We start from the raw sequence: 16,706 nt of genomic DNA, 5'->3' as shown, positions 1-16,706 counted from the left end.
GAGAGCCCTATATGGGGCTTGATCCCAGGACCCTGGGATCATGACCTGAGCCGAAGGCAGTCGCTTAACCACTGAGCCACCCAGGTGCCCCTCCAAAACTTTGTTTTAAAAGTATTTTTTAGGGGCGCCTGGGTGGCTCAACCGTTAAGCGTCTGCCTTCGGCTCAGGTCATGATCCCAGGGTCCTAGGATCGAGCCCCACATTGGGCTCCCTGCTCAGTGGGAAGCCTGCTTCTCCTTCTCCTACTCCCCCTGCTTGTGTTCCCTCTCTCCCTGTTTCTCTCTCTCTGTCAAATAAATAAATAAAATCTTTTAAAAAAAAGGTATTTTTTAATATTTCTCATAAAAAGAAAAAATCAGATTAGCATCAAACTTTGACAGCAACACTTAGGCTGGAAGATGGTGGGGTAATTTATTTAAGACAGTCAAGGAAAACCCCTTGAGCCGAAGATTCTGCATCTAGCCAGACCCTCCCGTATAAAAGCCACTGATAAAATATTTGAACATGTAAAAACTCAAGGATTATGGCTCCTATGGCCCTTCCTGAGGAATCCACTGCAGAGCAAGCTTCACCCAATCAAGAAATGGCAGGAGAGGCTTCAATCCCAGAACATGCAGCATTAAAAACACCAACCTACAGAACTGCGACAAGGACGGGGATGTAAAGGGGACAGAACAGCATGAGTGGTCACGTGTGCAGACACTGAACGTGCAATGGGACTCTTACAGTGGGGTCAGAGGGGAGAGTATATGGGAAGTAAAATAATGTCACGGATTATAGTATTACAATAAATTAGAAATGGGGGGAAGTAGTGGAGGAACAAGAAGTGACTAAGATCAGTATAACTCTCAGCAGGAAACCAAGAGAAGGGACTCGACTTAATATATAAAAGTATTAATATAAAGGGAATAAAATTATACAATCTCCTCAATTCCAAAAGATCCATCAGATAGAGTGTATGCACAAGGACAAATGCAAATGAAACAAACCACACAGGGAGAGGGGTATGCGTGTGTATACATGCGTGTGTGCTACTAGAATTACAAGTTCTTTTTCTACGAATGCTTGGTTTTATTCTAAGCATAAAAGTTATATATGCTCATCGTGAAAACTAAAAATGCAGAAAAAATAAAGACAACAACCAGTTTCACATGTTAATCAGTTATCAGCATTTCCTCCCCAATGGGTTGTCTGTTCATATCCTTCCCCCATTTCTACATATGTGTGTGGGAGTGGGGATGTATTTTTGGTGGTGGAGAAGGGTAAGAGTCCTCAGTAATTTTTTACTGATTTGGACAATCTCCTATACTTACTACATTAATCCCTAGATCCATTTGTTATATTTATGGCAAGAGTCATCCCAGTTAGTCATCTGCTTTTTAATTTTTATAATATTTAAGGTACAGATGTTTTAAGTTACACGCAGTCAAATCTATTAATCATTCTCATATGTGCTTTGCGCTGCTATTATGCTCATTAAAAAAATGAAGCTAATACTCATTGAAATGTCTCTCAAATTTTTCAGGCTTCATTTAATATTGACACGTTAATTAACTGAATTGAAGTTTATTGCATAATGTGACACAAGGCTTTAACCTGACTCCTCACCCCAAATCCCGTATTTCAAATAATATTTATGAAATAATGCACTTTTTAACTATTTATCTGTGCTTCTCGCTTCATTTCATTATTAAGTAAATACACATAAACATAGTTAAGTACATACACATGGATCTATCCAAGCGTTGTCTATTTTTGGCCATAAAAATGTTCCTGTCTTAGTATCCTTGTACTTTAAAGAGTGTTGCTAACCGTTTCCATATCTAGAAAGGAAAGATCCCCCTCATTGTTTTTACTTTACTTTAAAGCAGAATACAATTGAAATATGATTATTGTTGAAAATTTTGAAGATGTAAATTGCAAAACAAGTTAATCATTATCTCTCCAGCCAAAAACCACTGTTAAAACTTTGCTCTCTTACACCTTATTCTATGTGTGTTAACTATAGGTCAATACGGCCATACCATTTTGTTCATTCCATTATACAGGTCTTTCCGTATCAGCATAATATCATGGGAAACTGTTCCGTTTTCCCCAGTGTATGGCTATGTCAGACAATGGACGCCTTCTCTGAACTGGCACCATCCTGTCTCTACTGCACAGGCCCTGTGAAGCTACCTATGGAGATGCGGCAGAGCAGGCTGCAAACAGCTCTCGGTCGTCTTCAAATTAACTGACGTCATGCTATGCCTCAATAAATTTCTTCTATCATCTAACTGATGGTGCATACTCTCAGGTTACAGTGGCATGAATATCCTCCATAATGTCAAAGGACCTCCGCCATATCCTAATGGTCTGCCGATGTTTACCTTCTGTTTCCTTTACCACTTGCTTGAAGGAGTCTTGATTTTCTATGAACATGCATTTGAATGTCTTGGAAGACACTCTTCCTTAGTTTCTTTCAGTGGGCTCAACACTATCATTCATACACTATTTATTAGCCACTATGTGTCGAAATTTGCCAGAACCTGGCAATGGAATGAAGACTGACAGGTCACTGGAGTAAACAGTCCATCTGCAGCACATGCTCAATTCAGAATGTCTGGTTGATAGGAGTTTGCAGTGTGGTACACTATCATCCCCTGGTCTGTAACTCAGGACACAGAGGTAACCACCCAGCGGGGATCAAAGGGAAACAGAGTATTGTTGACCAGTGTCAGACATACACACACATAGCTTTGCAGGAAAATGTTTCACAGATAATAAAATATCATAATAAATTGGGGCCACATGGGTGGTGTTAAAAAAGACACACATACATATATACATGCTTGTTGAACCAAACCAGCTCACTGATTGCTGCAAAATAATATTTTATATAAAGTATCATCAAAATATCAAAGTACTTCCCTACATATCTCATTTGGTCCTCACAATATCTTTTTGCAGCATACCACTAGGAACTGGTAAGCTATTACAGAAAATCAAATGAGAGTCGCTTGTCCAAGAACATCAAGTAGTACTGCAGACTTCCATCTCACAATCCCCCACACTACTCTCTGGTTTCTTTTTAAGCATCTGAATATAGTTTTAGAAAGAAAAACATCATTGGAATGAAAAACTTGTACTCAATGATACTTCAAAGCAATGAGATCATTCAAATCAACAACCACTGAGTAAATGGAAATGTGAGAGCTTGAGAGCAGCACCGAATTAATGCTATCCCTGAAAAGAGGCGACTTGAAGTGCTTCTGTGTTTACTCATCCAAAACACTATTGCTAGTCTGAATGCTTGCTTCTAAATTATCAAAATGAGAAAAGACCAGACATTTCGGGATGCCATACTAACGGAAGTAGGGATGTCCTCCTCCAAACCATCACTTTCCATTCCTTCCCACTGAGGTAACAGCACAGAGGAGAGTCTGAGATAACAGGAGCACCCTTCATGAAAAATGAATAGACCAAAGCCTGAGGAAGGAAAATTAGAAATTGCATCTTACCTCCTTTTCCATAAAGTCAAACTCCGCTGCACAGGTATACAATAAAGTATCAAAATCCTTGTAACTGAAGAATTTTGATGTTAATAAGTTGCCAATATGAGCCTAGGAAGGAAGAAAGTGAGGTACCATTAGATTATGCCATATACTGTAGTAGCGCATGTCAATCTTAATAGTATCTAAAAAAAGCTTCCACTACGTCATCACAGAGCTCGCTGTTCCCATGCCAGGCTTGCTTCTGTTAAAGCGCTGCAAGCTCACGGTTCCTCCTTCTCTTGTTGGCAAATGACAGCTCCCGGCAACACCCGCCTTCCACGATTCGTCATCAACACACCGAAGGCTTTTTATCCGTGGGTTTTCCCTGCTCAGTGTGCTAAACCTGACAAAATACACTATACAACATCTCCTTTTCCCGAGCCTATCAGGAGGGGCAGGCTTGGTAACACACACAGACATCTGTCAATCCTAAGGGACAAAGTACAATGGAGTGAAAGAAAAGAAAACATGAGTATCGATTTCTGAAAAGGGGATTGAGGGATGCCTGGGTGACTCAATCGGTTAAACATCTGACTGTTGCTCTCAGCTCAGGTCAACCTCAGGGTTGTAAACTCAAGCCCCAAATTGGGCTCCATTAAAAAAAAAAAAAAAAGACTGAAATAAGTAGAAAATGGGCAGGCCTTGGAATAAAATCCACCTTTGAATGATGATCAATTATCTGTGTGATTCTTTACACGCTACCAAGTGCTCTCACATCATCTCATCTACTTCCCACAAAAAGCCATATGAGGAAGGTGGGAGTATCTGCAATTAACAAATGAGAAAACACTTGCCAAATTTTAATTCATTATTGTGTAAAAAAGCAAGAACCAAACAAAAAGAGGGAAATTATATAAAACAAACCATAGCTAAAATCCTAAATGATACGTATATGAAGCAGGGGGGCTCCGGGAGAGTAGGAACTAAGGGGTGGTGGGAATGTGCTAAAGAATTCCAAAATACTTTACTTTGTTGGGGAAGAAGTGTATGCTGATAAGTTTAAGAAATCAAAAGGGAGAATATACAGTGCCTTAAATAGCATAAGAAAACTATCCAATGAAGAGGAGAAAAAAATCTAAAAAAGCAAGTAAAATAGATGGAAACTCTCAAACAAAATGGAAGAAATAAGTCCCAATATAATGGTAATTGCCATATACGTAAAGACCTTAAATTCGCAAATTAAAGGACAGATGCTCAAACTGGGTTTCAGGGATAAAATTCAAATTTATATTGTCCACAAGAGACATGTTTAAAACAAAAGTATGTAGAAAGGCTGAAAATGGAAGAGGACAACAAAATAAGATAAATTGAACCAAAGAAATCTAGGTTAGCAATTGACACCTATGAAATTGGACAAAACTGTCAAAAACAACCATATCACGTTTTAGAAATTCACCAAAAAGAAAACAAATGGAGAAGCACTCACCCCTACAAAGCTGGCGGATTCTGAATGGAAATAGTGGGTGTCTGCGGCATGCGTGCCCGGGCTGCCCCCATCCACCATCAGCAGCACCACCACTGCCCGGGCGGTGGGCCCAAGAGTCCCACCAGGGTGGGGCTGGCCATGAAAAGCAGAACCTTTGCTAGAGGAGGGTGCTGACTTGTTTGGGGGCAGGGAGCGAAAAAAATCTCTGCTCAGAGACACTGTTAATAAAAGTATCAAACGGCAGGAAACGCTCTGTCAGCCTAATGCTGCATTATTCCTGCAGTGAACAGCAGACTGGCAGACTAGCTAGAAACTTTACAGAAATTCTGGAAATGGGAAAACCAACAAGGGGGTACATCAATTCTCCCATCCCTGGTGGCCTGGAAAGCTGCACACATGGGCTGAGGGATCCCGGAGCCCAGGCTCTCCACAAACCTATGACTGGCTGGGTGGTGGTATGCAGATTCACGGAAGACCCAAGAAGGCGTGGAAGAGAGGAAAAGATGGGGCAAACTTGATGTTCAGACGAGAGTTAACGTAGTGGGCCTGATGCTATCCTTGAAAAATCCGCCTGCAAAGCTGGTGCTTGGCTGGCATCAGGGAACTTAGATTTCAGATGGCTCCTACCACTCCAAGTGAGAATGAGTAGCAGCTCCCTATACCTAAAACACTCTGGTTTCTGTGGAGCACCCACATTCCTTCTGGGAGTCTGAAATTTTGATAAGCGTCAGGCAGAAGGTGCCTATGTTACCAGCCCCCAGTAAAAAACTGTGTGTCCCTGACTACTGACTAAGCTTCCCTGGTAAACAACCTCAGACTTCTACCAAGAAGAGTGTTGACAGGAGCAGGGATGGGAAGTCAGGATGTACTGAGAAATTGTTCACGTGGTTCCTGAAGAACAGGGAAGTGTCTATTTATCTTAATAGGGAAGGATGAGCGGAAATGCTTCTTAAAGGCTGTGTGGCTTTGCCAGTCTCTTCCTTTGACCAATGTCACAATTCAGAATCTGTGAGCTGATGTCCTTGATCAGTGTTACAGATTTCTAGAAATATTGAAGTTGCAATTCAATTACTTCTAATTTGTTTGGTCCTGCTACGACATCAGGCTGTGACAGAAATGACATCACTTTAACCCAAATCAATACCGTAACCGGTTTGTCTCCCCCAGTGAGGAGACAGATTCCATTCACCTACAACTTGGGCTGTCTCCCTTTTCTTCCTGCTCATTCTCTGCATCCTCACTGACTCAATCACCGTGTAGCTCTCCTCTTCTCAGCAAACTTCCAGGAAGGAGCCTTCCCCGACTCTCCTCCTGTGTGTTCCTGCAGCACTCTATGCTTGCTTTTATCACAGCCCTTTATTATGTTATATATCGTCCCGAGCTCCCACGAGACCATGTCTTACTCGGTTCTGTATCTCTAGGATGCATTCTATCGCCAGCCACATAGCAGGTACATATTGAATGAGTGAATAAGTAACTTTAGACTATAGTTTTCTACTTTAAAAAGTCTTTCCACAGGTTGTAGATCACCCAGTGAACAACCCAATTGCTTTCCATCTTTTTTAAGCAAAAAATTCCCTTGTTCAAATGAAAAACTGCATAATTGTCCAATGTACAAGAAATTAAACCTAAACTGCCTTGGGTAAAAGAGGGGCTGCCAAGGAGGTTGGGAAGTAGGCAGACCCCAAAGAAGAGTCTGGAAATTCCAGGACTTCACAAAACCCAGTTTCAAAACTATAGCTTTAATCTATTATGGATGAAGGAAAGATAGTCAATTAAAATAAATTACAGAAAAAATATGTGGTTTGCTTTACACTTTCTGTGTCTGTGGTTGTGTTGCTTCCTTTTTAAATTTAATCAATGTGTTACTAAAACACCAAAATAAAATAGGCAAAGCAAGATTATGGATAGGAAAAATCTTTAAAGTTATAAAGCAGAATTCTTCTCATCTTATTTTCTCTCCTAACAAAACACCAAAACAAAACAAACAACAAAAAACCCTTCTCTTAATAAGACTAAATGGATTAAATTACCTATAAGTAAACCTTTCACAAGCACTGACCAGGAAATGGGGTTGGGGGAATGAGACTATAATATGGTCTATAGTTTCAGAGGCTCTGAAGATGGCATACTGATGTGTTACCAAAGGAGATTATAAAGAAACCAGAGAAAAATGCCTGTATGGACCTTAAAATTTGAGCTGAAGTCTTTAGAGCTTTCTTGCTTTAAAATTTTAAAATCTTTGTGATACAGAAAGACTGATTAAAATAACAGAATTGTGTCAAGAAATTAATATTGGAGAATAGAGATTATACACAGAGTCACATTTACTTTCTATTACTGTAAATAGATAAAATAATAAGTGAATAGACGTCATATTAGAATTTGGCTTAAATAGTGGTACTTTAATAACTCAAGTAATTCATTCTTAGCCTGTTTGATTCTTTACAAGTCTTTCAAATTTAAGCAAAAAATGCACTTACATCATCTGCAATGCCAAAGATTTTAGATGTCAAATACTTGAGTACGACAGTTCCAAATAACCAAAAACATCCTTGGATAACCTCCAAAAGGAAAACAAAACAAAACAAAAATAAACTAATGCTTCATAGAGACATTCCTTAGACACAGCTGAGGAAGAAAAAAAATTAATACTTTAATCACATGTGAAAGAAATATTTACATACCCAAGAAAAAAATGCTAAACAATGTAGCTTAAAGAATGTTATCCAAAATCAAGGGGCTATCACCAAAAATAAAAATATACACATATGATACTTTCAAAATTAACATATCTTATAGATTTACACAGCAATTGCAGTTACATTCCCCCTCTACTAACAGTCTCTTACACACGCACTGCTCCCCAGAAGAAAAATGGGTGATAAAATAAGTAAAACCAGAATTCTTCACCTATCCAATTTTAACTTGCCACATGAAAAGGGAAAATTGAGCCCTAATTATATCATAAACCTGTTAGATCTCCTGCATTACATAAGAATAATTTCCTTAAAAGTAAAACATAAAACTGATGATATATTTATTTTAGAAAAGGAAAAACTTATGCATTCAAATAGATTGATTCTTACCCATAAACTAAGTTCGGATACATTTATTTTCAGGAAATGTGGTTTCATTTCCAGTATACCCTTCATGGAGAAAATAACATAGCACACAGTTAATACTTATATACATAAATTCAAGTACCAAAAAACATTTCTAAATAATAAGACTCTCAAGAATCTAAAATTCAGCACATTGTCAATGTTCCATATAGCATCACCACAAGCTCATTGACTTTAAGAAATAGCTCTATTTTATCCAAAGCAGATTAGACCAGTTAGTGACTTTGTAAAATTGAAAACAGAATTACCATATGTAAATTTCTATGACTGATTTTACATCCCTGATTTATCTCAGAAGCAATATAATATATAATAGTATATAATATATATGTGTGTGTACTGTTATATATGGTATATAATAATTTCAGAATTTTAGACAGGTGTCTTATAAGATTTTCCTTAAGTTAAAAATGATCAACTCTTAGAATAAACTACAAATGAGTTTTTAATGGATCAACTAAATATTTCTCCTCTACCAAATCTTTTCTCTCTCTCTAGGAAATGAACAGACTACCAAGTATAGTACCTACAGGAAGCTAAATCTACTTCAAACTTGGCAAAAAATATGATTGGAGATCAAAGCATAAATACATGAACCCAAATTAAATCTCTTCAGAAGTTTCTGAATATCTGAGAACACAAAAAGTGATAAGATTTAGGTTTCAAAGAGATTACCACAAACGAAAATAGGCAAATGTGTGTTTATAGTTAAATATGCATACATTCTCTATATTCTGTAACTGTTGGCATCATTCATGTGTAGACACCCAAATAATGAAATATACATAAATATGCTTAATTTATACCCAAGACACATCTTACTTTCGAGCACCTGAAAGAAAACCTGATACATTGTAGGTACTGGACTGAAGTTTCCTGCCATATGGACTTAGGTTAGATTTTACTGGCACCTGAATACAAGTATTAAGAGTCATGTACTTTAAGTAATAGCAGGCCTTGCCTGTGTACGCGTGTAAATATAGAACTGGGTGCACTGTTACATTTCCTGATTATAAACAGAATTCACTGACTATAAGAACTATCATTAATCTCAAAGTACAGCAACTCAATTAATGATTTTTTTGACATTGCTGAAAACCCCACATCCTCATATCCTAACTGCCAGTATCTGTAACTAAGTACCCTTGAGCCACACAACCTGAAAAGGGTAGCAGTCCAGACTGGGAAGAGGCATATTCTTGGAAAACAGGATCTTAAATATAATTTGTGAAATAGGACAAAGAAATAGGAAGTTCCCAAGTTGATCATGGGTTCTAGAAGTCAAGAAAGCCAAAATAATCTGGGTAACTTAAAACGATTATTCAAGAAGCAGAATATAGTTTAATTAAGACAGTACCATATACTTTTTTCTTCAGGAAAACAGCCTAATACTAAAGCACGTGCACTTTAAATATAGGAGTAATTTTTTTCCTCTTAGGTTAGCAAAAACAGTGTAATGGTGAAACCTACTAATAAAAAAGGCATACTCACATCTGGAAGTCCTTAAATGTAGGAAGACTTCTATTTACAAAGTCATCCTGCCAAAAGTGGCAGAAGGAGTTAGATGACTTTTCACTGTTTGCTCTAATTCTAGAAGACAGTCTCCCGATAATCTAAATCTGCTCTTTGTAGTGATTTAGCAAAATATAACCGAATCATCACCTGATTTAATCTATTTAAATATTTTATACAAATAGACACAAGGAGTAAAAAAACTAAAAGAACCCAAGGCCCCAAGCCTCTGATCCCAGAGAAACCAGGAGAGACTGCTGCGAGATGCCACAGGGAGGCAAGGGAGTCAGAGAGTGGAGCAGGAATAGGAGAAAAACTGCCAAGGGGAGGAAACAAGAAAAAGAAGAAAGCACAAAACCTTTCTAAAATGAACCCTGGACCAAAACTCATGTGACAGAAAAGATGAGGAAAGAGAAAGGGCAAAGTAGGGGTATAAGGCAAGGTGCTATGTTTTCCAGTATTAACTCGTGGGTTTCTTTCTTCCTGGGGATGGGACTACTGGAATACTCTATCACATACACATGGATTCAGTAAAACACCTGAGATGATTCTTATCAAAAATTCTTATCAAAAATCCCAAGCCAGTGATTAAAAACTGGTGAACCATTAGTTTCAAAAATAGCCATGTACTTAAGAGACACTTACCCAAATAATTACCAAAGAGGAAGCATAATAAGAAGTTAATAACATTGAGTTTCCAAACATCAAAACAAAACAAAGTGCAAGAGAAATCTGGAAAAATCCAAGAAAAATATAATTAATGCACATAAAAGACAATGATTTTTATTCTGAAAATTGCACATGCCCATGATGAAATTCAAGCTGTTCAAAAGGGGATATACCATGAAAATAGCCCACGTTCTATCCCACACTTTAAACCCAAAAGATTGCCACCATCAACAGTTTCCTGTGCATCCTTCCACACATTCACAAGTACAAATTCTAGTTTGTATTTTTTAAAAACCACAAATGGAAACTTGGCCCATAAGCTGTGCTACTGCTTGCGTTTACTCTGTTTTTCAGAGAGCCTTCCACATGAAAACCAATCTAATTCATTCTGTTGAATAGCTGAGAAAAGTATACCACTCTAGAGTCATACCGTAATTTACTGACCAGTCCTAAGACTACTGCTGAACAGTAAGTACTTTCCAGTTTTATTTTGCTGTTATTTTGTTTTTCCTACTACAAACACCACTATGATAAACATCCTTAGGTATGTATCTTATATACATGTCAACACACTCATGCGATAAATTACTAGAAGTGGGATTGATAGATTAAGGGTATACACATTTTGAAATCTGAAAAAATACTGACAAATTGCTACACAAAATACTGTACCAATTTACTCTTCCACCAGTAGGACATGAGAGCTCCTGCTGATGCACACTCTTACCAATTCTTTAAAATGTTTGACAATCTCATACAAGAAAAATGTTGCCGCATTATTTCACTTTTCCATTCTTTTAATATTCAGTGAGACAGAGCATTTTTCTTCTATTTGCTGTCTTTGTTGTGGGTATGAATTGCTTATTCCTACAACCCATTTTTCTACTGGGTTTCAGTTATTTTAAGAGCTCTCTTTATATGTTATGAAAACATCACTCCTTAACAAGCAAACACATCGTAAATATTTTTCCGAGTTCATTTTTATCTTTGTAGCGTTTCTGCATTATGGTTATTTTCCAAATTTTTATGTTAGCCAAATTTATCATTCATTTCCCTTAGGTCTTCCATTATTAGAAAAGCTTTTAAAAATAAAATAATCCAATCTCGGGCGCCTGGGTGGCTCAGTCGTTAAGCGTCTGCCTTCGGCTCAGGTCATGATCCCAGGGTCCTGGGATCGAGTCCCACATCGGGCTCCCTGCTCGGCGGGAAGCCTGCTTCTCCCTCTCCCACTCCCCCTGCTTGTGTTCCTGCTCTCGCTATTTCTCTCTCTGTCAAATAAATAAATAAAATCTTTAAAAAAATAAAAATAAAAATAAAATAAAATAATCCATGTTTTCTTCTAGAAGTTTTATTTTTGATCCATATATTTGAATTTCCATCTGAATTTTAGGATCTGCTTAAGTTTCAAAAGCTGACATTTTTATTAGAACCACTTTATTCAATAGTGTACATCACATCATATTTGGATACTATTGAATCTTTACATCCAAAAATAACACATTTCCACTTTAAGTGTTCCTTTACATTCATTAGCAGAGTATAAAATTTTCTTCATATGGATCTTGCATATTAAATTTATTTCAAAGTATATTATTTCTGTTGCTATTGTATCAGGAATCTTTTCTCATATATTCTGACTACATACAGAAAAATTATGTTAAATATGCAGAAATGAATACACTTTTTCATTGTTTCTAGTAGTAATTTTGGTTTTTTTGGTATTCAAAATTATATCACCTACAAACAATATTTCTTCATCTTTCTAGTTTTCGAAAGCCTTATTTTTTAGTCAATTGTATTATTTAATATTCTTGCAACAAACTTAAGTAATAAGCATGGCAGTAGGCATATTTGTTAAGCTTCTGGCATTAATGGGAATATTTCTATTGATTCATCATTTTGTGTGATGCTACTAGCTTTTGAATTGAAGTATATGTATTTATTTAAAATTTCAATGAAATATCCATCTATTTTCATTTGATTAAGATCTTAAAATCAGAAAGAGCTACTGACTTTTATCAAATGCCTTTACAGCATCAAAGGAAATGATCATATTGTTGATCTTTTTAAAATATACTGATGTGGGGGCGCCTGGGTGGCTCAGTCGTTAAGCGTCTGCCTTCGGCTCAGGTCATGATCCCGGGATCCTGGGATCGAGCCCCGCATCGGGCTCCCTGCTCGGCGGGGAGCCTGCTTCTCCCTCTCCCACTCCCCCTGCTGTTGTTCCCTCTCTCACTGTGTTTCTCTCTGTCAAATAAATAAATAAAATCTTTAAAAAATATATATATATACTGATGTGATGTTATATTGATATAATTTGTAATGGTGTCAAATCATTCTTGCATTCCCAGGAATGAACTTAACTTTTCATGGTATATTATTCTCCTATAGTTACAAAACAGGTAAGCAACCAAATCCTCAAAATTTTATGACAATAGATTTTTCCCATAAGTGCTAAAATTTAAAACTAACTCTAAACTTTCCCAATCAATTCTGGCAGAATTTAGCAGAATAACATCACTTTGAGTAAACAGATTCATAACCAAGAATCGGGTAAAGCAGTGCCAAGGGTATTCAAGAAAAAAATATAAGGCAGTATTAAAAAAGGAGGTGCTAAAAGTCTGGAGAGAGATTTGCGGTCCATTCCTGCCTCAGCAGCCAATCTGGTCAATGCCCTGCTCAAACCCTCCAAAGGCTTTGATTCTCAAGGGAAAGCCAAAAGCCTTTCACACACCTACAGACCCTCTAAGGCCTACCCCACTAATATCTGGGACCTCATTTCACATTATTCTTTCCATCTTACTCCAATCCAGCCATCTCTTGCACATCCTAGAACATACCAGGTACACCCCCACCTCAGAGCATTTATACTTGCTGTTCCTCTTAACCTAGTGGCTGGCTACCTCAACTCCCTTAGCTATCCCCATGTAACTTCTCAGTGAGGCCTTGTCTTTGCACCCTTTTCAATTCCGACCTCCCCTACATACTCAGCAAATCCCATGCAACTTGTCTGCTTTATTTCCTCACTAATACCTACTAACAATTAACATAACTGTTTATCTTACATATTTGCTTTCTTTGTACACTAGAACATAAGCTCCATAAGGGAAGGGTTTTTTATTTCCTTTTTATTGTTTTTATCACTGCTGTTTCCTTAGAACCTAGGAAATGTTTGACACACAACTGGTTGCTCAGAAACAACAGCAAATTTAAATTCAAGGAAGAAAATTTGAAAATAAGGCAAGAAAATTGAGAACTTAAAAGGTACAGAATAGAGATTATTATAAATTATTTAGTATTTGTGTCTTTGAGTATCTGCATTTCAGCAGGTTAAAAAAATAAGACAACAATGTTAGTGAACTTTAAAATTTAGATAGGGACAATTCCTAGCAAAATAAAAGTTACCAAAAATTACTCGAGACAAAAGTCTAAACTGTCTTATTATCATGAAACAAGTTAGATCAATAATTTAAAATCTGTCCACCAAGAAAACAACAGGCCCATGTAGTTTAATAGGCAAGATCCACCAAACTTTCAGGGAATATTCTCCCAATCTCACACAAAATCTACGACAGAAAGAAAAGGTAGGGACACTTAACAATTAATTCTATAGGGCTAAAATAAATCTGATATCAAAATCAGTCAAGTGTAGCCAGAGGATTCTGGAAAAATGGCAGGAATCTGTCTTCTCACCTAGACAACAACCACACTGCCCAAACCTGTCTGATGGAACTATTTAGGAACTCGGGACTCTCCCAAGACTTGCAACTCCCAGGAGAACTCTTCGATGGGAAACTGAGTTATTTCGAGTGAATTTCAGCTCTGATCTCAACAGCAGCTGCCCATCCCTCACACACCAGCCCAGATGCAGACAGTCCTGCATGAGTTCAAAAGCACAGGCAACAAAAGCAAAATAAACAAGTGGGACTATATCAACCTAAATAAAAAGCTTCTGCACAGCAAAAGAAATGACCCACAATAGGAAGAAGCAACCCACAAGATGGGAGAAAATATTTGCAAACCATCTAGCAGACAGAGTTAATATTCAAAATATGTAAGTCATTTTCACAACTCAATAGCCAAAAAACAAACAAAACCCCACAGGATCTGATTAAAAATGGGCAGAGGACCCGAATAGACATTTTTCTAAGGAAAACACACAAATGGCCCACAGGTACATGAAAAGGTGCGCAACATCGCTCATCATCAGGGAAATGCAAATCAAAACCACAATGAGACATCACCTCACACCTGTTAGAACTGCTATTATAAAAAGACAAGAGGTTAATATTGAGGAGGATATGGAGAAAAAGGAATCCTTTTTCTCTGTTGGTGGGAATGTAAATTGGTACAGCCACTGTGTAAAACAGTATGGAGGTTCCTTAAGAAATTAAAATTAGAACTACTATATGATCCAGCAATCCCAAGGAAAATGAAAACAAGATTTCAAAGAGATATCTGTGCTCCCGTATTCACTGCAGCATTATTCACAAAAGCCAAGACGTGGAAACAACACAAATTTGCATCAATGAATAAACAGATATTGAAACTGTGGTATGTGTGTATACATACACACACACACACACACACACACACGATGCAAAAATTATTCAGCCATAAAAAAGGAAATCCTTCAATTTGCATCAACATGGGTGGATCTTGAGCACATTATGCTAAGTAAAATAATGCATTAAGAAAAAGACAAATACTACACGATTCCACTTACATGAGGTACCTAGCATAGTTAAAATCATAGACATAGAAAGCAGAGTGGGGGTTTCCAGGAGCTGGGGGGAGGGGAAGAAGGAGAATAGGGAGTTATCGTTTAATGGGTATAGAGATTCTATTTCACAAGATGCAAAGAGTTTGGGAGATGGTAGTGGTGGGTGGTGTATAACACTGTGAATGTACTTAATATCACTGATATGTACACTTAAAAAGATTAAGATAGTAAATGTTATGGGTATTTTACCACAATAAAAAAATGGAAAAAAAAATCCTTTTGGGAAACAATTCTGTATTTTTTTCCTTTATGTAACTATAGGGATTTAGGAATTTGTAAAGTGATAATGGAAGAAGATATTTCACAGTAAGAAACTGGTTCCATAGTAAGTCACATCATAAAACATAAACCATTCACCCAAGATAGGTCCTACTACAAACTAAACCTCTGTAATGTTAGTACTTTTATAACTATAATTGAGTCAAACACTCCATCCATAGTTACCTATGTGGCCATGTGGCTGACCAACTCTAAATGCTAACCAACTATTCTGATTTTTACTGCAATGCAATGAAAAAAAAAAAAAAAAAAGCTATATTAGACAGTTTGGAAAAAAAATAAGCCAAGTGTAAAAAAAAGGATAATTACTGTCCAATCCCACTCATGAACAAAGATTTAAAAATCCTAACAGCAGCAAAGTTAATCCAGCAATATATAAAAATTGTGTTTAGGGTGCCTGGGTGGCTCAGTCGTTAAGCGTCTGCCTTCGGCTCAGGTCATGATCCCAGGGTCCTGGGATCGAGTCCCACATCGGGCTCCCTGCTCTGCGGGAAGCCTGCTTCTCCCTCTCCCACTCCCCCTGCTTGTGTTCCTGCTCTCGCTGTCTCTCTCTCTGTCAAATAAATAAATAAAATCTTTAAAAAAAAAAAAATTGTGTTTAGCCCAGAAAAGCAAGGTTTCTTAATGTAGAATATCAATTAATGTAATTCACTACAGTAACATATTAGAGGGAAAAACACACAGGATCATGCAGACGGATGCAGAAAAGCATTTGATGAAGCTTAGCTTTTATTAATTTTTAATAAATTATTAATTTTTAAGAAGTGCTCAAAGCTTGAGGATATGTTAAAAGGACAAAGAAGCCAGCTTAAAGTAGTTGGCCAAATCAGGACCAAGTCAAGCATAAAAGCATAAAAATAATGAAAACAGTGGATTATACCACAGTGAATAAAACAGATGTCATTTTCTCTTGGATATAAGAGAGAAACTGGTAAAAAGATTTGAATAGGAATGCCACAAAAATAGGAATGTCACCAAAAAAGGAAACACAAAGGGCCCATAAACATATCAAAGACCTTTGGCTTTATTGAGAATCAGAGAAAATGCAAATTAAGGCCCTAAGATACCATTTTATACTCACCCGATTGACAAAATAAAAAAGGATGTACAATAATATGAGCTATATATTATACATTACTGTTCGAGGTAGTCCAGTCATTTTTGAAAAATAATACAGGATTAAATTAAAAAGTTGAACATGTATATAATTTACCACCCAGGAATTCTACTACTTGGTAAAGACCCTAGAGAAACTCTTAATATATATGCCTCAGGAGGTATATGTGACAATGTACAGTTATTCATAAAATAAAAAAAGAAGAGGAAAAGAACCTAAACATCTTTCAACAAGAAAATGGACAAGTAAATTGTGATTTACT

General features: G+C 37.1%; 1 protein-coding gene across 4 annotated transcripts in view; it reads right to left on the bottom strand.

Moving 5' to 3' along the window:
- The window catches only part of DPY19L1 (dpy-19 like C-mannosyltransferase 1), an 88,197-nt gene that overhangs the window by 19,790 nt on the left and 51,701 nt on the right, over positions 1–16,706 (bottom strand). For all 4 annotated transcript variants that reach the window (XM_081800287.1, XM_081800286.1, XM_081800284.1 and 1 more), the window contains exons 11-14: positions 10,242–10,328; positions 8,049–8,108; positions 7,443–7,523; positions 3,501–3,602 (exon numbers count right to left, since the gene is read on the bottom strand). In XM_081800287.1, coding sequence (XP_081656413.1) covers positions 3,501–3,602; positions 7,443–7,523; positions 8,049–8,108; positions 10,242–10,328 — 330 coding nt within the window. The remainder of the gene's footprint in view (positions 1–3,500; positions 3,603–7,442; positions 7,524–8,048; positions 8,109–10,241; positions 10,329–16,706) is intronic.

Source organism: Leptonychotes weddellii, chromosome 12 (genome assembly GCF_054177405.1).
Source record: "Leptonychotes weddellii isolate Sample4059 chromosome 12, ASM5417740v2, whole genome shotgun sequence".
Classification (NCBI taxonomy): Eukaryota; Metazoa; Chordata; class Mammalia; order Carnivora; family Phocidae; genus Leptonychotes; species Leptonychotes weddellii.
Note: the sequence above shows the minus strand (reverse complement) of the source record. Positions and strands in the feature narration are given on the sequence as shown.